Source organism: Coregonus clupeaformis, chromosome 11, assembly GCF_020615455.1.
Source record: "Coregonus clupeaformis isolate EN_2021a chromosome 11, ASM2061545v1, whole genome shotgun sequence".
NCBI lineage: Eukaryota > Metazoa > Chordata > Actinopteri > Salmoniformes > Salmonidae > Coregonus > Coregonus clupeaformis.
In genome coordinates, this window is record NC_059202.1 from 5,588,339 (window position 1) to 5,612,356 (window position 24,018).

General features: G+C 43.2%; 1 protein-coding gene across 1 annotated transcript in view; it reads left to right on the forward strand.

Annotated features, from left to right (window-relative positions):
• The first annotated feature begins 3,522 nt into the window (after positions 1-3,522).
• The window catches only part of LOC121576965 (protein O-mannosyl-transferase TMTC2-like), a 211,002-nt gene continuing 190,506 nt past the window's right edge, over positions 3,523-24,018 (forward strand). Inside the window, exon 1 of the mRNA XM_041890594.1 lies at positions 3,523-3,928. Within this exon, the coding sequence (XP_041746528.1) occupies positions 3,846-3,928 (83 nt within the window). The 5' untranslated portion in view covers positions 3,523-3,845. The remainder of the gene's footprint in view (positions 3,929-24,018) is intronic.

A 24,018-nucleotide genomic window follows, 5' to 3' on the forward strand; every position in this document is an offset into this window, starting at 1 on the left:
GACTGATCTTCCCCTCTCCCAAGGTAACACCAACATCCTGGTCGTTGTGGACCGCTTCTCTAAGTCCTGCCACCTCCTTCCTCTGCCCGGTCTCCCCACGGCCCTGCAGACTGCGGAGGCCCTGTTTACTCACGTCTTCCGGCACTACGGGGTGCCAGAGGATATCGTGTCCGACCGAGGTCCCCAGTTCACGTCCAAGGTTTGGAAGGCATTCATGGAACGTCTGCCGGTCTCGGTCAGCCTGACCTCTGGGTTCCACCCCGAGTCAAATGGGCAGGTGGAACGAGTAAATCAGGATGTGGGTAGGCTCCTGCAGTCCTACTGCCAGGACTGGCCGAGGGAGTAGTCGGTGTTCTTGCCATGGGCAGAATATTACTGTCACGACTTCGGCCAAGGCTGCCTCCCCTCCTTGTTCGGGGGCAGGCTTCGGCGTTCGTCGTCACCGGAGTACTAACCACTGCCGCCCCAATCATCATCACAATTGTCTTGTCTCATTATCACACACACCTGGTTGTAATCCCCTAATTAGTATGTGTATAAGTGTTCCCTCTGCCCCCTTGTCCTTGTGGGTGATTGTTAATTGTGAAGCTCGGTGGAGCTCGTGTATTTTGTTTGACGGGAGTTTTTGTCGTGTGCCTGTTTTGTGCCCTGGAGTGTGTTTGACGCAGTTCTGCGTAAACCTGTATTTTGCGGATTAAAGCCTGTTATTCTGTGATTTACCCTCCTGCGCCTGACTCCTTCAACACCACCTCATCACAGTCAGGTGAATTGTTGTGTCCTCACCTTTAGTCTGATCATTTCCACCTAATCTCCAAAGTGTTATTTTTCAATGGCTATCATGGTGATGCATATGCTTTTTATATTTTTACATTTCAATTTGGCCCTATCCACATAGGCCAATTTCCAAAGGACCTCTCTATGTCCTATCAATATTACCCCTCTATCGTATGTCTGAAAACAGTTATTTGGTGGAATGGTACTCTGAACTAGATGTGAGAGAATGGCAAATGCACGCACGCACGCACGCACACACACAAACAAATTATGTTAATATTTCACACAATGTACATCATTCAGCATCTGTCAATAAATCATTGTTAAAGGTCCAAGGCAGACATTTTTATCTTCATATCAAATCAGTCTAAGATGTGAATTTCCTGTGTTTTATATACAGAACTGATTTTACAAAACATTAAGAACACCTTCCTAATATTGAGTTGCCCTCAGTACAGTCTCAATTCGTCAGGGCATGGACTCTACAAGGTGTCGAAAGCGTTCCACAGGGATGCTGGCCCATGTTGATTCCAATGATTCCACAGTGCCTGGCACCTACTACCATATCCCGTTCAAAGGCACTTCAATATTTTGCCCATTCACCCTCTGAATGGCACACATACACAATCCATGTCTCAATTGTCTCAAGGCTTAAAAATCATTTTTTAACCTATCTCCCCTTCATCTACACTGATTGAGGTGGATTTAACAAGTGACATCAATAAGGGATCATAGCTTTCACCTGGATTCACCTGGTCAGTCTGTCTATGTCATGGAAGTAGGTATTCTTAATATTTTGTATACTCAGTGTATTTCCACACTGTGATGGTTGGAATAATACAGTGACATTGTGAAAATAATGAAAATGACCTTTTTGTGTAAGATCTGTTTGAAAAGACCACCTGAAATTTCAGCCTGATCACATAGCCTGATCACAGACATTTACTAGCAGATGGGTTAAAGGTACATAAAAGACTGGGTCAGTCGCTCCGATCAGTTTAATTAATTCTTGAAATCTATTGCATCATCATGTCCTGCTGTTCAGTGAATGGCCACATTGATGCCTTTCTCGCTAGACTGGGGTCCCTCTATTGAAATACCATTGCATCAATATGCAGTGGACCATGCTGGCCTCTTTGTCTATGGAGCACACTTTGGAGCACACTATGGAGCACAAAGATTGATTTAGTTTTTCTTCTCATCTGTTCCCCTACCTCCTCACATTCTCCTTTATAGTTTGCAATCTCAAAATATTCAAATGGTTATATTCCAATAGTGGATGTTGAAAACACTTGCTTTAGTGTAAAACATTTGCTACAGTTGAAATAATGACTGTGCTGCTTTGCTTCAGTGTTTCAGACTCCCTGTTACTGAGGACACTCAGTGTTGCTCTTCTTGCTGGGTGAGCCCTCTACTGGACGTTTTGAAAGGCCAATGGAAGCACTCGTAGTAGCCTGCAATGGCCACAAGTCAAGAAAAAGTAAATAATTGCTGTAAAAACAACCCGCTTGGTTTGATTCATACTAAAGTAATGAACCTGCTATAAATGTGTATTAACCGTGTTATACATTATGGATAGTAATAGGGCATATACATATCAGGCCTACTCCCCTGGAAACACAGTTTTCCCCAAGTGTTCATATTTATTTCTGCCATACATTTGTTTCAAACAATAAGCTTTGGTAAATTTTATTTAAAACAAATAATAAACTCTTATTTACCTCTTTCATCATTGTTCGTTGTTAAGTTCTCTACTGAGGCTTCTTAAAATATGGTTAACTACTTTTTGAATGGATTGTCTTTTCTGCCTCAGGTTTATTGCACCTTGGAGTGTTTTGACTCTGAAGGCCCCCATGGAATATTTACTACAGGGTTAACATGTTGTAACGCTCTAGAGCAGACTACTGTACTTTCACATGATCATTTCTGACATATAATCCTTAGTCTCTTATCAATACTAATTAGTTCAATCTATATCTAAAAATCTAGTTTTGGTTGATTCATAATTTAAGAGTTATGACTGCCAGTATGCCATTTCAGATTTTATAATCCAATAATCAACAGACATTTGAAGCCTAAATAAATAATATTTTGTATCCTTTTGGGCCAGTAGTTCTATTGAATTAGGTTACATTATATTTATATATAAAATTGGTTGCAGCAGAGGGCAGATCAAACCTAGTGCTTTGTATACCTGGAGAGTGAAGCCCTATAGCCCAGGGTTTCCCAAACTTGGTCCTGGGGCAGCCCCTGGGTGCACGTTTAGATTTTTTCCCTAGCACTACACAGCTGATTCAAATAACCAACTCATCATAAAGCTTTCATTATTTTAATCAGCTGTGTAGTGCTAGGGCAAACACCAAAATGTGCACCCCAGGACCGAGTTTGGGAAACCCTGCTATAGCCTACTGCTCGGATTAAAACCAGATTATGGCACTATGCTGTGTAGGCCTATTCAAAGAGCTCTCCAGAGGGTGAAAACTGGAGAGAAAAAAAACTGTTGGGACTGGTGTCACTGCTCCATCAAGATTGACATATTCACACTCATAAGGGGCTATATACAGTAATTATGGCTAGAATACCCATAGAAAGGCACTGGGGATACAGCAGTTGGCAATAAAGAGGTGTCCCATCATGCAGTCTAGCTCTAGCCTAATCCTCAAATCATCAGCATCATTTTCTTCTATTCACTGCGAGGAGGGGCATCGCACATGCGCAGAAGCTCATTTAAACCACATGCGGCTCAATCACGACGTTTATCAATCGGACCACTATGAATCACACGAGCAGTCTTGTAGGAAAGGCGTGCAAATGCAGTCAGAGATACTGTAAATGCTGGCCGTTTTGCTCTATTTCGTGTCGGATCATAGCTGTCCTCCTCTAGCTCAAAATGGGTTAGAAGGAGGATGCCTGCCTGGATTATCTGCTTTCAACACTTTGCGAGGATGTGGAATCGGAATTTCTGTGTTTGCAGAGGCATCTTGACAAAGACGGAGAGTGATAATAGAGATAGTATTTGAAGTCTATTTCCACTGTTCTTCGTTTTCTTTCCTTGTTTATTTTTTTGAGAAATGATTGCAGAATTCGTGTGCAGCGCCGTGGCTTTGGTCCTCTATGTCAACACTCTGGGCGCCGATTTCTGCTACGATGACAGGTACATGAATGAATGACATTGTTGTGCTGCCCGTAGCCCTACTGTCAAAGAATACAGTGGTTTTTAATAGCGGTAGCGAATTGCTTGCCATAGTAGAATTTTACTTAACATCTCTAGACAACATTTTGCGGTAGCGTACCGAATGGCGGGCAGAGGGAGGGTGACTTCTGTCAGTTCTCTCTGTGTTGGCTTCAAGGTCTCGGTAAACAGCAGGCACTTGCTTGCCAGTACAGTGTCTCTGCATAAAGTTTGAGTCCTGAGAGGATCCAATGATACATAGTTGCAGGCGATATGAACCGAACGCAACAAAATTATTAGGAGGGTCATTTGATACATTGTAACTCCATAATGACATGCTAGTAGTTGCATCAGGCAGCACCATGAATAATAAATAAAAATAATATGTACATAGCACTGCATGTGCCATGTACATAGCACTGCATTAAAACCATTGTCATGGCCACGTCTCGTCTTAAACAGCGATACTATGTATGACACAGTCCTATTTGTTGAGGGTGGTACCGTCCCGAGAAACGGGTGAATAATATTTTCTGAATATCATTATTCTAACAGACAATAATAATTGATGATCCCAAACGAATGAAATAAACCAACCCTGTTTTAAATAAGCGATAGGACATGTCTCAACTGAAATCAAATAAAACCAGTGAGCATCATTAGGCAGGCTAAAACATATTGATAAATTATCATGTGGTTAATGCTCCATTAAAAAAGAAACTGTCTAAAAAGTGGAAATGCGTTCAGTGCAGTCTGTCGCCGACTGTGATGCACCATGAAAAAAAAAAAAGTGCCTCCAGAGAAATAATATTTCTCTCGGGGCTGAGAATGTATTGTGCCAAACATATTTAAGTACCTCTAAGGGCTGAAGATCTTAACACAACACCTTTACAGTTTTATTTTACCAACTGCTGCTATACTTTTGGGCAGATAAACATAATGGCCTCAGTATAATAGCTTGGTTGATTGATTTAACGAGTGATTGATTCATATAAATGTATTAACTTTTAATGCGTGATGTCGAAATTTACACCATGGTTTTCAAACTCAACTGATGCTGTGGTGTAAGATGCCTAAATAGGTAGGTAAGTGTACTACATGGTAGGCCTATAGTGGAGTGCAAATCACACTGTATTACATTTCAATATTTTATAACTGGTTTGATACATGCAGAATTGGAGGTGGTCTCAGGGCAATTTGTATTATTCTGTACATAAATCTGTGACACTCCATTTAGTATGATATGTTACGTTAGGTTACATTATGAATGGAATAGCGGTCGTACAATATCATACGATTTAGAGGACATACACTGAGTATACAAAACATTAACAACACCTGCTCTTTCCATGACATAGACTGACCAGGTGAATCCAGGTGAAAGCTATGGTCCCTTATTGATGTCACTTGTTCAATCACTTCAATCGGTGTAGAGAGGAGGAGACAGGTTAAATAATGATTTTTAATTGGTTAGCTAAAATGCTACATGACGCGTACATGCAACCTTTGGATTGCTAGACTGATTACGCCTACCCATCCTCCCCGACCAACCTCCCTACTTTCGTTTCTGTCTCAAGTAACTACACCATTAGTAGGTATGATACGTCTTGTAGGTGCTCAGAAATACCTAAAGTATATTTCATATGGCTCTGAGGCCAGGCTGTGTATTTGGACAGCTATGCCCTATAGGAAATTAAGTTATTAGTATAAGTGCTACGGTTCCTACTAGTGGATAAATTGAGATGGAGTAATAATAGCCATTAAAATGTAGCCTGAGGATGCTGTTCAGTGAATGTAAATCTACAGCACTCATGCCAAGTGGTGTGTTCCGTTCATGTATGGCATCATTCTTTCACTTAAACCATGAAACCAAAGTTTCATTGTAATCTTATTGCCTACATTTGTTGTGATGGAGTCATAAACTTATACAGGAGTACATGCCTTTGTACTTTGTGCTCAGGACACACCTTCTCTCATGTGAGAGCAGGGGTGTTCAGTTTTCATAAATCTGCCTGGGAGTGGCTGCAATGTCAAATCAAATCAAATGTATTGGTCACATACACATGGTTAGCAGATGTTATTGTGAGTGTAGCGAAATGCTTGTGCTTCTAGTTCTGACAGTGCAGCAATATCTAGCAAGGAATATCTAACAGTTCCACAACAAAAACCTAATACCCACAATCTAAGTAAAGGAATGGAATGGAATAAGAATATATAAATAAATGGATGAGCAATGTCATTATCAGAGTGTCATAGGCTAAGATGCAATAGATAGTATAGAATACAGTAAATACAGTGCCTTGCAAAAGTATTCATCCCCCTTGGCGTTTTTCCTATTTTGTTGCATTACAACCTGTAATTTCAATGGATTTTTATTTGGATTTCATGTAATGGATATACAGAAAATAGTCCAAATTGGTGAAGTGAAATGAGCAGGGACGGGCCGGACCGGGCTGAAGAAGCGCACCACTGGCTTGGTGCGGGGAGCAGGAACAGGCCGGGCCGGGCTGGCGACGCGCACCATTGGCTTGGTGCGAGGGGCAGGAACAGGCCGGGCTGGGCTGGCGACGCGCACCATTGGCTTGGTGCGGGGAGCAGGGACAGGCCGGGCCAGGCTTGCGACGCGCACCATTGGCTGGCGACCCACACAAGGCCAGTGTTATGCACGCTCAAGTTTTCTGTTTTTTTGTCTTATTTCTTGTTTGTTTCACAATAAAAAATATTTTGCAGAGTGATGTGTAAATCAAATGATACAAATCCCCCCCAAAAATCCATTTTAATTCCAGGTTGTAAGGCAACAAAATAGGAAAAATGCCAAGGGGGGTGAATACTTTCGCAAGCCACTGTACATATGAGATGGGTAATGCAAGATATGTAAACATTATTAAAGTGGCATTATTAAAGTGACTAATGTTCCATTTATTAAAGTGGCCAGTGATTTTCAAGTCTGTATATAGGCAACAGCCTCTCTGTGCTAGTGATGACTGTTTAACAGTCTGATGGCCTTGAGATAGAAGCTGTTTTTCAGTCTCTTGGTCCCAGCTTTGATGCACCTGTACTGACCTCGCCTTCTGGATGATAGCGGGGTGAACAGGCAGTGGCTCGGGTGGTAGTTATCCTTGATTATCTTTTTGGCCTTCCTGTGACATCGGGTGCTGTAGGTGTCCTGAAGGGCAGGGAGTTTGCCACCAGTGATGCGTTGTGCAGACTGCACCACCCTCTGGAGAGCCCTGCAGTTGTGGGCGGTGCAGTTGCCGTACCAGGCGGTGATACAGCCCGACAGGATGCTCTCAATTGTACATCTGTAAAAGTTTGTGAGGGTTTTAGGTGACAGGCCAAATTCCTTCAGCCTCCTGAGGTTGAAGAGATGCTGTTGCGCCTCTTCACCACACTGTCTGTGTGGGTGGACCATTTCAGTTTGTCAGTGATACAGTGGGGAGAACAAGTATTTGATACACTGCCGATTTTGCAGGTTTTCCTACTTACAAAGCATGTAGAGGTCTGTAATTCTTATCATAGGTACACTTCAACTGTGAGAGACAGAATCTAAAACAAAAATCCAGAAAATCACATTGTATGATTTTTAAGTAATTAATTTGCATTTTATTGCATGACATAAGTATTTGATCACCTACCAACCAGTAAGAATTCCGGCTCTCACAGACCTGTTAGTTTTTCTTTAAGAAGCCCTCCTGTTCTCCACTCATTACCTGTATTAACTGCACCTGTTTGAACTCGTTACCTGTATAAAAGACACCTGTCCACACACTCAATCAAACAGACTCCAACCTCTCCACAATGGACAAGACCAGAGAGCTGTGTAAGGACATCAGGGATCAAATTGTAGACCTGCACAAGGCTGGGATGGGCTATAGGACAATAGGCAAGCAGCTTGGTGAGAAGGCAACAACTGTTGGCGCAATTATTAGAAAATGGAAGAAGTTCAAGATGACGGTCAATCACCCTCGGTCTGGGGCTCCATGCAAGATCTCACCTCGTGTGGCATCAATGATCATGAGGAAGGTGAGGGATCAGCCCAGAACTACACGGCAGGACCTGGTCAATGACCTGAAGAGAGCTGGGACCACAGTCTCAAAGATAAACCATTAGTAACACACTACGCCGTCATGGATTAAAATCCTGCAGCGCACGCAAGGTCCCCCTGCTCAAGCCAGCGCATGTCCAGGCCCGTCTGAAGTTTGCCAATGACCATCTGGATGATCCAGAGGAGGAATGGGAGAAGGTCATGTGGTCTGATGAGACAAAAATAGAGCTTTTTGGTCTAAACTCCACTCGCCGTGTTTGGAGGAAGAAGGATGAGTACAACCCCAAGAACACCATCCCAACCGTGAAGCATGGAGGTGGAAACATCATTCTTTGGGGATGCTTTTCTGCAAAGGGGACAGGACGACTGCACCGTATTGAGGTGAGGATGGATGGGGCCATGTATCGCGAGATCTTGGCCAACAACCTCCTTCCCTCAGTAAGAACATTGAAGATGGGTCGTGGCTGGGTCTTCCAGCATGACAACGACCCGAAACACACAGCCAGGGCAACTAAGGAGTGGCTCCGTAAGAAGCATCCCAAGGTCCTGGAGTGGGCTAGCCAGTCTCCAGACCTGAACCCAATAGAAAATCTTTGGAGGGAGCTTTAAGTCCTTATTGCCCAGCGACAGCCCCGAAACCTGAAGGATCTGGAGTAGGTCTGTATGGAGGAGTGGGCCAAAATCCCTGCTGCAGTGTGTGCAAACCTGGTCAAGACCTACAGGAAACGTATGATCTCTGTAATTGCAAACAAAGGTTTCAGTACCAAATATTAAGGTCTGCTTTTCTGATGTATCAAATACTTATGTCATGCAATAAAATGCAAATTAATTACTTAAAAATCATACAATGTGATTTTCTGGATTTTTGTTTTAGATTCCGTCTCTCACAGTTGAAGTGTACTACCTATGATACAAATTACAGACCTCTACATGCTTTGTAAGTAGGAAAACCTGCAAAATCGGCAGTGTATCAAATACTTGTTCTCCCCACTGTATGTACGCAGAGGAACTTAAAACTTTCCACCTTCTCCACTGCTGTCCCGTCGATGTGGATATGGGAGTACTCCCTCTGCTGTTTCCTGAAGTCCACGATCATCTCCTTTGTTTTTTTGACATTGAGTGAGAGGTTATATTCCTGACACCACACTCCGAGAGCCCTCACCTCCTCCCTGTAGGCTGTCTCATCGTTGTTGGTAATCAAACCTACTACTGTTGTATCGTCTGCAAACTTGATGATTGAGTTGGAGGCGTGCATGGCTACGCAGTCATGGGTGAACAGGGAGTACAGGAGGGGGCTGAGCGCACACCCTTGTGGGGCCCCAGTGTTGAGGATCAGTGAAGTGGAGATGTTGTTTCCTACCTTCACCACCTGGGGGCGGCCCGTCAGGAAGTCCAGGACCCAATTGCACAAGGCGGGGTTGAGACCCAGGGCCTCAAGCTTGATGATGAGCTTGGAGGGTACTATGGTGTTGAATGCTGAACTATAGTCAATGAACAGCATTCTTACATAGGTATTCCTCTTGTCCAGATGGGATAGGGCAGTGTGCAGTGTGATGGCGATTGCATCGTCTGTGGAGCTATTGGGGCGGTAAGCAAATTGAAGTGGGTCTAGGGTGACAGGTAAGTTGGAGTTGATTTGATCCTTGACTAGTCTCTCAAAGCACTTCATGATGACAGAAGTGAGTGCTACGGGGTGATAGTCATTTAGTTCAGTTACCTTTGCATTCTTGGGTACAGGAACAATGGTAGCCATCTTGAAGCATGTGGGGACAGCAGACTGGGATAGGGAGAGATTGAATATGCCCGTAAACACACCAACCAGCTGGTCTGCGCATGCTCTGAGGACGTGGCTAGGAATGCCGTCTGGGCCGGCAGCCTTGCGAGGGTTAACACGTTTAAATGTCTTACTCACATCGGCCACGGAGAAGGAGAGCCCACAGCCCTGGGTAGCTGGCCACATCGGTGGTACTGTGTTATCCTCAAAGCGGGCAAAGAACTTGTTTAGCTTGTCTGGCAGCAAGACGTCGGTGTCCGTGACGTGGCTGGTTTTCCTATTGTAGTCTGTGATTGTCTGTAAACCCTTCCACATACGTCTCATGTCTGAGCCGTTGAATTGTGACACTTTGTCTCGATATTGACGTTTGCCTGTTTGATTGCCTTGCGGAGGGAACGACCACTCTGTTTTGTATTCTGCCATATTCCCCGTCACCTTGCCATGGTTAAATGTGGTGGTTCGTGCTTTCAGTTTTTCGCGAATGCTGCCATATATCCACGGTTTCTGATTAGGGTAGGTTTTAATAGTCACAGTGGGTACGACATCTCCTATACACTTCCTTATAAATCCACTCACCGAATCAGCGTGTACGTCTATATTATTCTCAGAGGCTACCCGGAACATATCCCAGTCTGCGTGATCAAAACAATCTTGAAGCGTAAGTTCCGATTGGTCAGACCAGCGTTGAATAGTTCTAAGCACGGGTGCTTCCTGTTTGAGTTTCCGCCTATAGGAAGGGAGGAGCAAAATGGAGTCGTGGTCAGATTTGCCGAAAGGAGGGCGGGGTAGGGCCTTGAATGCATCGCGGAAATTAGTATAACAATGGTCTAGTGTTTTTCCAGCGCAAGTGCTACACTCAATATGCTGATAGAATTTAGGTAGCCTTTTTCTCAAATTTGCTTTGTTAAAAAACCCCAGCTACAATAAATGTAGCCTCAGGATATGTCGTTTCAGTTTGCATAAGGTCCAGTGAAGTTCCTTGAGGGCCGTCTTGGTATCAGGTTGAGGGGGGATATACACGGCTGTAACAATAACCGAAGATAATTCTCTTGGGAGATAATACGGTCGGCATTTGATTGTGAGGAATTCTAGGTCAGGTGAACAAAATGACTTGAGTTCCTGTATGTTGTTACAATTACACCATGAGTCGTTAGTCATGAAGCATACCCCCCCACCCTTCTTCTTTCCGGAGAGATGTTTATTCCTGTTGGCGCGATGTACTAAGAACCCAGATGGCTGTATGGACTGAGATAGTATATCCCGAGAGAGCCATGTTTCCGTGAAACAGAGTATGTTACAATCCCTGATGTCTCTCTAGAAAGCGACCCTTGCCCTGATCTCGTCGACTTTGTTGTCTAGGGACATTAGCGAGTAATATACTTGGAAGCGATGGGTGGTGTGCGAGCCTCCTAAGTCTGACTAGGAGACCGCTCCGGCTCCCTCTCCTCCGGCGGCGTTGTTTTGGGTCGGCCTCTGGAATCAGTTCAAATGCCCTGGGTGGTGCGAACAAAAGATCCGCTTCGGGAAAGTCGTATTCCTAGTCGTAGTGCTGGTAAGTTGACGCCGCTCTGATATCCAATAGTTCTTCCCGGCTGTATGTAATAACACTTAAGATTTTTTGGGCTAACAATGTAAGAAATAATACATAAAAAATCAAAATACTGCAAAGTTTCCTAAGGACTAGAAGCGAGGCAGCCCTCTCTGTCGGCGCCATCTTGTGAGTGTGGAGAGGTTAAGGCTACAACTGACTGCTGCAAGATCACTCGGGTGTGTCAGTGTACACGTTATAAATGTTAGCCTCCAGGTTGTAGTGTGTGTGTGTTTGTGTGTGGCACACACCTGTATGTGAATATAGTATCATAAATTGCAAACAAATGGCAGCTGGCCAAATTATAATAGTCTAACTTCTGACAAGACCACTATTTTACTTAACCCCAAACCCTATCAAATGCTATTTGTTTCTGAGATATCACATACTAACTGTCGTATCTGTTTTTAGCACTGGAGTTTGTTCAGATTTTTATGTAATTAGCGGGCGTCAGTGGCGTGGCGTCACACTGGGCCCTGCCGTGAGGAGCCCAGGCTGTAAACAAGTGTCAGTGTAGCCTTGGACAGAGACACACTGTTCTGACTTGTTATTGTGTGATTTGCCTCAAGAAGGAGCAGATGTGATGTAGTGATGGTGAAAGAGGTTTTTACGATGGCTGATATCATATGTGGATGAGAAGCTTCACCTAAATCAAACCATGAGCTCACTTTACATAATACACTGCAGGCTTTTTTGCGAGGATAATAATATATATATATTTTTATAATATATTTTTCTATATTTAGGTAATTACAATGCAATAATTCAGCTTGCATATTCTAATACGGCAATCTCTGTTATCTATACCTTTTAGCTACATGTAGGCCAAGTTGTGCACTTAACAACACATGTTGTTAAATTATAAATAGCAAGGAATCAAATATGGATATTTAATCACAATGTTTAGTAAATCCTCCTCTCAAAATTCAGAAAGCAATTTTGTATACTAGTTGAGAAATCTCAAGTCCCTTGACTTAACCCAGCTAATGATTAAAAGTTTAAATCCAATGTGGCACTATGTGTCGAGCATAGCCAGGAGCACCGAGGGTGGCTGAGAACACTATCTAAGGATTTCTCATCGATCTGGTCGTGGAGTCTTGCTGCTTAGGAATACATAATTATACTGCTCTCGTTACATTTAGTTGTATTCTTGAAAAAATTAATCCTACAAGAAATTGAGTGCTCTGCTTGCTTTAATGAATGTAGGGTTTGCTGAGTCAGATCTCTATAGGACAACCCTGCTCAAAGATCACTGGTTTTACTGGTTGATTTAAGTCACCTTCCACTTACCAGTTGTTGTACATTGTAACTCATCATGGTTAAAGTTAACAACACCTTAACTACACATTTTGAGTGATGTGTTTGCTAGCCTAGCACAAAACAACTCTTATATGGAGGAATCCAGGGGCCTCACAAGGCTTTCCACTGTCAATGCTCTCAGCACCACCACCTCCTCCCTGCACAAACAGCCCAGCCTTGAGGAGTCGTTCATTATGTGGTGCCAGAATCACCCCTGGGAGTTCTCCATCTGGCCATGGGCATCATTATCACACAGAGCCTTGACACCTGCACAAGAACATAGTGAGTCATATGTATAGTTCATATCTCTGCCTATTGCTATAATCCTCTATTACCCTGTAGAAAAGAAAGGGACTGTTCTCTGCAGTGCCGTGTATTCATGGATGCCATGGGATGCCAGGCTTCCCCAAAAATCTACCAAGAAAAAAACAAAAAAACATATGAAATAATTCATCTTTCGTTTCATAATTTTCCTTCAATTCGCAAGAGGCTGAATGTATCTCACCGGAAACAGCATCCGAGCGAGCGAAAACAGCGGCCCTCTGTCTCTGTATATGTAGCCCATCTATCTGATGCTGTCTGGTCTAAAAGAGTATGATATTGTTGCCGCCCGTAGCATTGAATGCAAGGGAAGCCAGCGAGCATTTGGCCTCCCTTGATAAAAAAAATATATAAAATAATAGCCAATCAGCGTTGAGCTGAACTGAGTGAGCTCAACTGTGAATGGTCCTGGCGCAGTTTAGATTTTGTTTCACACAAATCACATCACATCAAAAGCCAAACGTCATTGACAGAAAACATTTTAATTGTTGCAATTTGTTGTGTTGTTTTCCTCTGGTGGTTAGCTAGCCAGCTAGTTAAAATTGGCCCTTTCCTAAATTAGCCATGGATGGAGATTGGGATTTGGATTGTGGTTTTACTTAATTGTACTGGCCAATGATTATAACAGCAATTCTGATCAAACCATAAATTCATACATTGTGCCCCTTAGCTGAGAGGATGGAAGTTCAATATGTAGCTAGATGTAGTAGGCTAATGTTAACTAGCTGGCTCATTGTTGCCCATGAAAGGAAGTTAGGCTAGCGAGCAAGCATTTAAGCCAGGTAGCCTAGGACAACAAAAATGAAAAGCATGTACTGTATGACAGTCATAGACCGTTTCGTCAACATCAAAGAGAGGAGGATGCATTGGCGTTTCTCTACAAGTAGGGTGAGTCAACATGTTTTCTCTACTTGCAAACACACACACACACACGCACAAATCAGTACTGTGGACAGCCACATCATATTTATCTTACGTTAATTGGACTAAATTGTTTTTGGTATCTTTTAGTTGTCACTGTATTAGACTAAGCATAGGTGATTTGATGATGTTGAAATGTTGAAGTTGAAATTGTGCTGGAATAGTGGAGGCAGCTCCTGTTTTCATTCCGACTTGCGGTAACTCTCTGTGGTTCTAAATCAATAGTTATTTAGTCGTCCGAAAATGTTGAAAACATTAACTTGCTTGATCATGCTGTAGGTCATGTAACAGATTGTTACATACAATATGCTTTGTGGACTTCACCGGACAGAGGTTGCTCTCTGGTTTTGTGATGAAACAAAGGTGTGGTTGAATTTATTCTGCCATTGTGTCTCCTTATTGTCTCTGCCTATATATCACAGTGGCAAGGCATATTAACTAACAGGTTATAGAGCAAACAATGCAATAATCACAACACATAGGTTGGTAATTTGGCACTTTTTTTCCTGGCTTGGCTTCCCCAGTGATTTTTACATTTACATTATACCCGCGCAACGCTACTGGCACTCTGCAGGTTGTGTCAACCTGGTTAAGGCATTAGCTGCATCGTCAGCGTTATTAAATGTTGGTGATTGGATTTAAGTTGCAAAAACATCCGTGATTTTGTTTGAATGGTACTGAACTGAATCAAAGGTTAATGTGGAGGACAGGAGTAGGAAAATAAAGCTGTTCTCCTTGGTCACCCCTGAGAATTGATCAACCTGAATGTCTTTGTAGAAAGACAGCAATAGAGCTGAATCTTTTCAGGAAGCCTAGGCCTACATGCTGTTTTCTTAAATAATGTTGACCATTTCATGATGAAATGAGAGCTTTGATCTCAAAGTACCCTTCATGGTACATAAGTTACAATACCGCTAAATTGTGTGGGTTGTATTGGTTGTATCTTGTCATGGTTAGACTCATCAATGCTGCACGGCACTCAGCTCTGATTGTGATGTTGTTAGAATGGTGATATGGAAGTGTGAAAGACATTGTTATTGAGGATAGAGCCTCACTGAGCATTGCTGTGGCCTGACACAGCAATGGACAAAGCATGTAGAACTGCAGTTTGATGATGTGGGGTGGCACTTGGTGCCTAGAGCGCTAAATGCTTCAGGTCAATGACACACAAGATTAGTCGTTCTAAAGTTCCTCAGTTGGGGAGAGACAGTGGAATACCAAAATTCCTAGACTCAGCATTTGGGAATTGACCTGTTTGTGTCTGACTCAGATTTTTTTATTTTCTGTATGATGAAATGGGGATATGTGGAAAATAATTGGAATACTATTTCCACCGAAATAAAGCACTGCTTAGAGGTAGGATGAATATTTTATTTCCAACATGAGTTGTTACTCAGTGTTCGGAACGGATTATGGTCTTTAGTTCTTTCCTGCCTGTCTGCCCAGTAATCTGTTGTTCAAAAATAGCCTTGACATTATGTATTTTCCCACGGATCACATTAAGGAGAGGCTGAGTGGCTCAAACTATAATGAATCATTTAGTTTTATGACACCCGCCTCTAAGTAGCTTTCTGTTCATTAACACCCTCAGCCTCTTATAGTGTGCTCAGAGTGCTGTGTGTCTGTCTGTGTGTGCGTGCACGTGTGCATGTATGAAATCGTCATCACTGACAAAACATCCCACATACTGTACCTACCAGGATAAAGGAAATACAGACGCTAAAGATGTAGTCCTTCACGTCTTAGGCCTTGCTGCTTTACTCCTTCCTGCCTGTGCAGAGGGCCTAAACGTTCAGTGCCTTGCAAAATAATTCATCTCCTAGGTGTTTTTCCTATTTTGCTGCATTACAACCTGTAATTTAAATGGATTTTTATTTGGATTTCATGTAATGGACAAAATAGTCCAAATTGGTGAAGTGAAATTAAAGAATTAACTTGTTTCCAAAAATTCAAAAAAATAAATAACGGAAAAGTGGTGCATGCATATGTATTCACCCCCTTTGCTATGAAGCCCCTAAATAAGATCTGGTGCAACCAATTACCTTCAGAAGTCACACATAATGAGTTAAATAAAGTCCACCTGTGTGCAATCTGTCACATGATCTCAATATATATACACCTGTTATGAAAGGCCCCGGAGCAAGGGGCACCACCAAGCAAGCGGCACCATGAAGACCAAGGAGCTCTCCAAACAGGTCAGGGACAAAGTTGTGGAGAAGTACAGATGAGGTTTCGGTTATAAAAAAATATCTGTAACTTTGAACATCCAACGGAGCACCATTAAATCCATTATTAAAATATGGAAAGAATATGGCACCACAACAAACCTGCCAAGAGAGGGCCGCCCACCAAAACTCACGGACCAGGCAAGGAGGGCATTAATCAGAGAGGCAACAAAGAGACCAAAGATAACCCTGAAGGAGCTGCAAAGCTCCACAGCGGAGATTGGAGTATCTGTCCATAGGACCACTTTAAGCCTTACACTCCACAGAGCTGGGCTTTATGGAAGAGTGGCCAGAAAAAAGCCATTGCTTAAAGAAAGAAATGAGCAAACACGTTTGGTGTTCGCCAAAAGGCATGTGGGAGACTCCCCAAACATATGGAAGAAGGTACTCTGGTCAGATGAGACTAAAATTGAGCTTTTTGGCCATCAAGGCAAACGCTATGTCTGGCGCAAACCCAACACCTCTCATCCCCCCGAGGACACCATCCCCACAGTGAAGCATGGTGGTGGCAGCATCATGCTGTGGGGATGTTTTTCATCAGCAGGGACTGGAAACTGGTCAGAATTGAAGGAATGATGGATGGCGCTAAATACAGGGAAATTGTTGAGGGAAACCTGTTTCAGTCTTCCAGAGATTTGAGACTGGGACAGAGGTTCACCTTCCAGCAGGACAATGACACTAAGCATACTGCTAAAGCAACACTTGTGTGGTTTAAGGGAAAACATTTAAATGTCTTGAATTGGCCTAGTCAAAGCCCAGACCTCAATCCAATTGAGAATCTGTGGTATGACTTAAAGATTGCTGTACACCAGCGGAACCCATCCAACTTGAAGGAGCTAGATCAGTTTTGACTTGAAGAATGGGCAAAAATCCCAGTGGCTAGATGTGCCAAGCTTAAAGAGACATACCCCAAGAGACTTGCAGCTGTAATTGGTGCAAAAGGTGGCTCTACAAAGTATTTACTTTGTGGGGGTGAAAAGTTATGCACGCTCAAGTTTTCTGTTTTTTTGTTTTCTTTGTTGTTTGTTTCACAAAAAAAATATTTTGCATCTTCAAAGTGGTAGGCATGTTGTGTAAATTGAATGATAAAAGTCCCCAAAAAATCCATTTTAATTCCAGGTTGTAAGGCAACAAAATAGGAAAAATGCCAAGGGGGTGAATACTTTCGCAAGCCACTGTATCTGGGTTGTTTGTCCGTGTGAGGCTGGCTGTGCCCTGTAAATAGCCCTGGCTGGCCGTGGTTGGGTTTCTGTGGTACTGCTGTCTGGGCTGGTTCTTCTTTGCTCTGCTTTGCTCCGGCTCTGGCTGTAGTGTCCACCCAGTGGGATAGAATGGGCCAGCCCACCCCAGGCCCAGCACTGTGGTAATGTAGCAAGCCGAAGGGCGTCAACCCAAGAGTCTGAGCATCTCTCCCCCAGTCTCTCCCAGTGCCCTGTAATTAGTGGAAGCCTCCAGAGTGGCGTGGATACACGGACGGCAGACTCCCACCAGACGTGCAAAGCCTCCCGCTCTAATCTTCCGTCGGCTGCAGCCAGATGGTCGTGTTTGCGAAGCGTTGAGGGTTTTTCTCCCCTGTGCTCTTGGGTTTGAGGTGCAGTCAAGAGGAACATGTTCAGTGTAGCCAGGATGGAGACGTCAGTGTTTTCCATACAGTCTGAATGATGAAGCAATCGAGGTGGTCTGTGTGAGAGGGGTCCTTTGGTATTGTTCACACATTGACGTCTGTTATTTTTTTATGTGCCTTGGGATTTATTTGAACGCCATTGAAACTGAAGAGTTTTTATATGTTCTCCTATTTAAATGGTTTACCATACAATACAATATCCTTCCATATTATTCTGGCCTGTCAATGAAACAGTGTAAATCAGGGATGTATTTTCAAGTCATTATCATTTCTTGCAATTTCTAGTTATTGAGTCATGCAGTTATTGTTCCCTCTATGCGAATGCTTGGAAATTGGCTTCTATTGTGATCAGACAGACAATTTCTCACCTACCTATAGTCCAAAAAGATCAGCACAGTTCCGACCACAGATATATGGGTTGTCTTCCTTTCATAACTCTATTTTCCAGCAGATAAAGAGCTCAAATTGTAAATGTTATTTTTACAAATGTAACATAGTCTAAGAAGCTTTCCGTATTTGTTGCTAAAAATACTATTAATGAGAGGTTTCAGTATGTTGTACATTGCTTCAGTTTCCCATAAACCCACAGAATTACTTGAAGCATTTTAGCCTTGGAATCGATCAGTTCACTTTTAGGCCATGGGAAACCATTGACTAGATACGATGCACATTTTTCTCACCATTATCAACCTCAGAATACTATTTGAGGAGACCTTGGTATGTCACTTGACAAACTGACTTAATAAGAAAACGCTGACCTTTACTATACATTTCCTGAGCTGCGGTAGAAAGAATAGCTCAAATACCTGCAGTGAATTTCCATTAATATTATCAATCGAATCGTATCAAATTTGGAAAAATGTGCTCAATATTCCAAGTTTTAACATGAGAATGTGTTGTTGATGCACTGTACAGCACATAATCAGACTCAACGTGGAATGACAGGAAGTGAGTAGGAAGTGAGGGAGGGATTGGGGCTACATGTTATGCAGCAGCACTGTTAACTAACTCTGGGGTATATTTTACTCCCCTTTCCTTCTGGGTCACTGCTTCTCTCAGTGACCGTCAACACTATTACTATTTAGCTCCTCTGCGGCGCAGTGTGTGATGGAAGCTCCCACTGGGTGATCTGTGTGTCGGCTGGTGTGACCCTGCCGTGCTGAGGTGAACTTTCTCAGTCATTATCCCGCTGAGCTCTCACTGTCTGAGCACTGCTTCAGGTGATCAAACCTGTAATTGGGATTTTAAAAATCATCAAGGGAATTTGTGGAGAGTAATAACCTTTTGGATAGGTATCTACTGTGTAGTAACATACTATATTTTTTAAACATAATTTCAAAGTCACATCCTCTGTAATGTATCACTATAGGTTGATTAAAAATGGTAGTGCAAAATGTCAAGTGCAAGTCAATTATCTTTTGATTTACATTCCTTATTGATGGCATTTTAAAATGATGAACATGTTCCAGAGATGCCACCAGATAGCCATAACCACCGTTGTCCAGATGGTGTCTAGACTTAAGAAAGGGGACTTAAGATAGGGGACATCCATCCATCGGGTCTTACCCTCTCTCTCCATGGGAGAAATTGGATAGGCCTGGCCCATTCTGCTGCCAAAGTAGGGGAGTAAATTGCCTCTGTGATTGCCTGGGCAGATGATTGTCGTGTGTGGTGCAGTTGGAACAGGGTGAGTGTGAGTTGGCCTGATCAGTCACTGCCCACCACCGGTTCATGAAAGACCCTGTGCACAGACAGACAGCCTCACAGTCAGTCCTCCCAAATTAAGCAGCCTTGGATGCTTTGTATTCATCCTACTGGAACCCACAGAGATGAGGAATGGGCCATAAGTAGTTGTCGGGTTTACTGCTTTGTGGTGGACAGCATTAAAGATTAACTTGAACCACGCTACACAAGAGTTTAATCAGCGCCCTCTTTGCCTTTTCACAATCTCTTTGCTGGCTATTTAATTAAAGCCAACAGATTATCTCTCCAAAGGTATCATGTGGTGCGCCTACCACCCCTCTTGACACACACACACACGTTTATACACACCCACACAGAAACTAATCATAATCACCTTAGACGTACATATGACGGCAGATTGAATCATCCAGCATTAAAATCCTTCACATGGGCAGTAGTGCATTGCGAAAAATTCAACAGTGCGACAAGGTAATGAGACATAAGTACTTAAGCTGCCAAAAGAAGACTTGAAGCTTGTCTGGGTAAAAATCATGTTTTTGGAAAAAGCTGCTTGGTCAAAGAGTAAAACCCTTGCAGCACAACCAGACAACGAGATATCTTTGGTACTGCACTCTCCACAATGCTTGAAGGGAGGCCCCCCTCAGGAAAGATTTGGTGTAATGTTTCCTCCCATCATTAGACATGGGTCTCAAATCATTTGATTTAATGTGGGTGAGTCGGTAATGGGTCTAGACAAGGCCTTGGATTCAGAGGACCAATGTTGGCTTTGGATCTAATGCCGTGTCCAGGCCCGGGTTGCCGAGCTCTCTTCATATTAATGGGATTAACAGGGGCTTTGGATGAGGGGGCGAGTGTAAGCAGAGAACCCAATCCATTAGAAACAACAACTCCCTTGTTGCCAATATCGAACAAGGATGCTATAGTTCATCGGTGGCCTTGTTTCCCCGTAACATGGGACATTGGCACATTGTGATAAGACTGGGACAGCGTGGCCAGGCCTGTGCCTTTGTGTATTGTGAAGGGACTGTGTGGTCTCACTATTCTCCCTGGACTCAATGAAGGTCCTTATTTGTCACAGATGGGCGAATTAAAGCCCTGGTTGTGTCGGCTGTTGTTTTGGGCAGACAATGAAATAAGACCTCACTGTTGTGGCACCTTTGTGGACCAACTTGTCAGAACCAATCAGGTCTGCTCTTTGTGGGTGTACGTGCCTGGGTTAATGTAGCCTACTCAATGGGAGGGAGAACTCAGTTTTGCAATGGCCAACTCAAGCTGTTCTGTTGTGTCCGCTCAGCAGTGGGTGGCATGGCTGTGGGATGGAAGGGTGTCGGAAGAGTTGGGAAAGAAGAAATTAAAATGACCTTATTTTACAAATCAACTTTTCTTAGCCAGTGAATGTTCTCTGGTGGAGAAGCACTCTGCTGTATCCAGTGCTGCAAAATACAAGTGTTGGATTTCTTTGAGGTTCTAATATTATTGTGGTCTAAGCGGTTTTAAATATGATTACAGTATCCTGTTTTTGGAGAGTGAGTCAGATGTAGGACATGAGGACCTGCGGTTAGTTAGATTTAGCTACTGTGCTGTTGACAAACAGGCCCTTCTCTCAGGTTGACCCACAGAGGGACGTGACAGGCTTACTGCTACTGTCCTCACTGCTGAGGTCATAGTGAGGCCACAGATGTGCATGGTTTGTTACAGCACAAAGAGAAAGAGAAGGATTAGGCCAAGGTGTGTTGTAAGTCAAAAAGTATTTTGATGGTGATTTGTGGGTAGGCTGTGTGGGAGGTGCCTGCACTTGGGACCAGAATACCAGTCCCAGTGATGGCCCTGCCCAGTACAGTGTTTTATGTCATCCGGGTCTGTGTGATGGAGAACCCATCTCAGGTTGTCACGGTCTGTCTCTAATTGCTACTGTAAAAGCACAAGTCCTCCCAGCGTACTTTGAATTCACGTCACTGCATCATCTGGCAACCTTTGGGACATCAGCACATATTAACATCCAGTCTTTACTGTACATCGTTTCTCTTAAGTGGGTGAAAAAACTGCTTGGAAGTGTGACCCCCAGCATTTAATCAAATTGCTACATTGAGAGAGGGCAAGAGTTGAATCCACTCCCGCACTGTAATCTCAGCTCTCTGGGGCTTTTCACCAAGTGGTTGTGTGGGATATGAAAGAATGAAACCAGAGATGTTGCAATGTTAAGTCATCGCTATTGGAGCTGGAACTAACTTCATCCTACCTTTTTTTCTCTGTGCTCAGTCTAATCCAGGCTGGCCGTTAGTTTAACGTCTGCTGAGCAGTGAGGGTTTTGTCAACCCTATTTCTGTTTTGGCCATAACTGTGTTTTTTGTGTGTGTGTTGGACAGTTGCATACAAATGGCATTATTTGCACAACAAGTAACAACTATGGTAATGAAGTTTAGTGTGTAATGGATTTTATTCTAATTCCAGTTTTCCTGGCTCTGAGAAGAAGACAAGTCTGACATTTCTCCAGATGGAGAAAGGCTCATGTTATATTGCATTTCACATTTTCAGCCAACTCTCTCTCTCTCTTCCATCTCTCTCTCTCATCATCAAACATATTTATTTTTAAACAGCAAGTTTTTCATGAAGACTTCACCAGTGAGTCAGTGATAGAGAGTGTCAGTCCACCCACTGTTTGAAACATTAACACATTTTATTCCTGTAGTTTATTTTGGCTGCGCATTGACCCTCAGGATCGCATACCATAGCATTGGTATATATATATGTTTTTCCCCTATAGTGATCCAGCCAAGTGAGTTCTTCCTCTCTGACGCAAGGAGGATACACATGGCGAGTGACAGGGGCTTATTTTTGGTCGGTGAGGAAGTTTGGGGTTCTGAGTGAGTGCGTGCAACTGTTTTTAAAAAACTTCTTGGCCCCTGAGGTTTGAGAAGCTGAAGTGGAGTGCTGTCAGCTCATCTGACAGACTAATGAGACTTCATAAATGTGCTCTCAAGAAAAATAAAGAAGTATTCAATCTGGAGAGGAAGAGAAAGAGAACATTAGGAAGAAGGCTGATCTCTGATCTACTGTCTGTTGGCTCATGCTGCTAAGAAGACCTTGTGCTGTCTGTTCTCAGTCTGTACAGAACAGTAGGAGTCCTGACCATGGACTCCGGCAGCCTAAAGACTTAAAGGACGTTTACCTGATGAGCTGTTAGAGATCTCATCAGAGGCTTTGCATGGGTATTCTTTAGGCATCGCCCCCACCTCCATATTTAGCTCAGTCAATTCAGCCACACGGTAAAATCCTCAGCCTGTCTAATAAGGAGCAGTTTAGGTCAATCCATCCTAGTACTGATTGGTGTTTTAAGCTCTGCTTTGCTTTAGGGTGAGTGACTGCTGTAAAAGCCTGGTGTTTTCTTGAAGCCATTCACATCTGAGCGGGAACTCTTGAAACAAATTGTCACTCATCAGGGCTCATTTGGACCCACATTTCAGGATTGGTAATGTGGGGCGCTTGTCACTCTCTCTGATTGATGTGTCTGAGTACTGAATGGCAGCTAGCTAGCACAGCCCGGCCTCCTCAGGTTGGTGCCATGTGTGCTCACTGGACCCAGGCTCTTTGTTTGAACAGAATAGATTGACAACATTATCTGTAATCTCCCTCAGCAATGCTCCTCAGCTATTGTCATTCACCATAGAGGCGCTACAGACTGACATTATGGGGGTTGAGTTCTGTTGATGAATAAAAGTGTGTGTCGCAGTTCGGCACTGAGACACAGATGTCTGGTCCTCATTGGAAGACTTTTCCATTTTCATTCAACCCCAGTTTGTCAATAAAGGGTATCCATGATGGAAAATAAAGTGTTTTAGTGTTTCTTGCCTGCAATGTCACAGCGGCAAATGCTTTTATGCATTATATATACACCCTGGGCCTGGATACCATCTCAAAATGGCTTGTGCACTTAGCCTACATATTGAAGAATAGCACCACAAAGCCCATTTTTTGACTAGCACAAGGAAATGAAAATGCACTAAAAATGACTCTTTCATATCTTCTTAACATGTGATCCATAGCATGTGGGGCCGACACATAGAGATCTGAGGTGTTTCTGGAGACGTGGTGTATCTCACCCACTGGGTGCTGTATTGGGAGAGGCGTCTGGAAGTAAACCATGGGAGTGATTGATACTGGGTGTCATGAGAAACAGATGAATTGGAAGGGCCCACACTCTGTGTTTGTGTGATCCTTGAGCCTTTAATTGTGTGGTAATTACTCGACATGAACAAAGATGGGGTCTCTGGTAATCAGAAGCCTTGGGAAAGAATACTACCAGGTTCTGTTTCCATTTCTCAGGATGCACTGGTGTAACACATGGCAGCTGTGTCTGATAGAATAATCTTGCAGTGAGAAGAGTTGTAAGATGTCTGTTGGATATGGAGTAATTTAGTAACCAAAAAAGTGTTAAACAAATCAAAATATATTTTATATTTGAGATTCTTCAAAGTGCCACCCTTTGCCTTGATGAAAGTTTTGCACTTTGCACACTCTCGGCATTCTCTCAACCAGCTTCACCTGGAATGCATTTCAAGTAACAGGTGTGC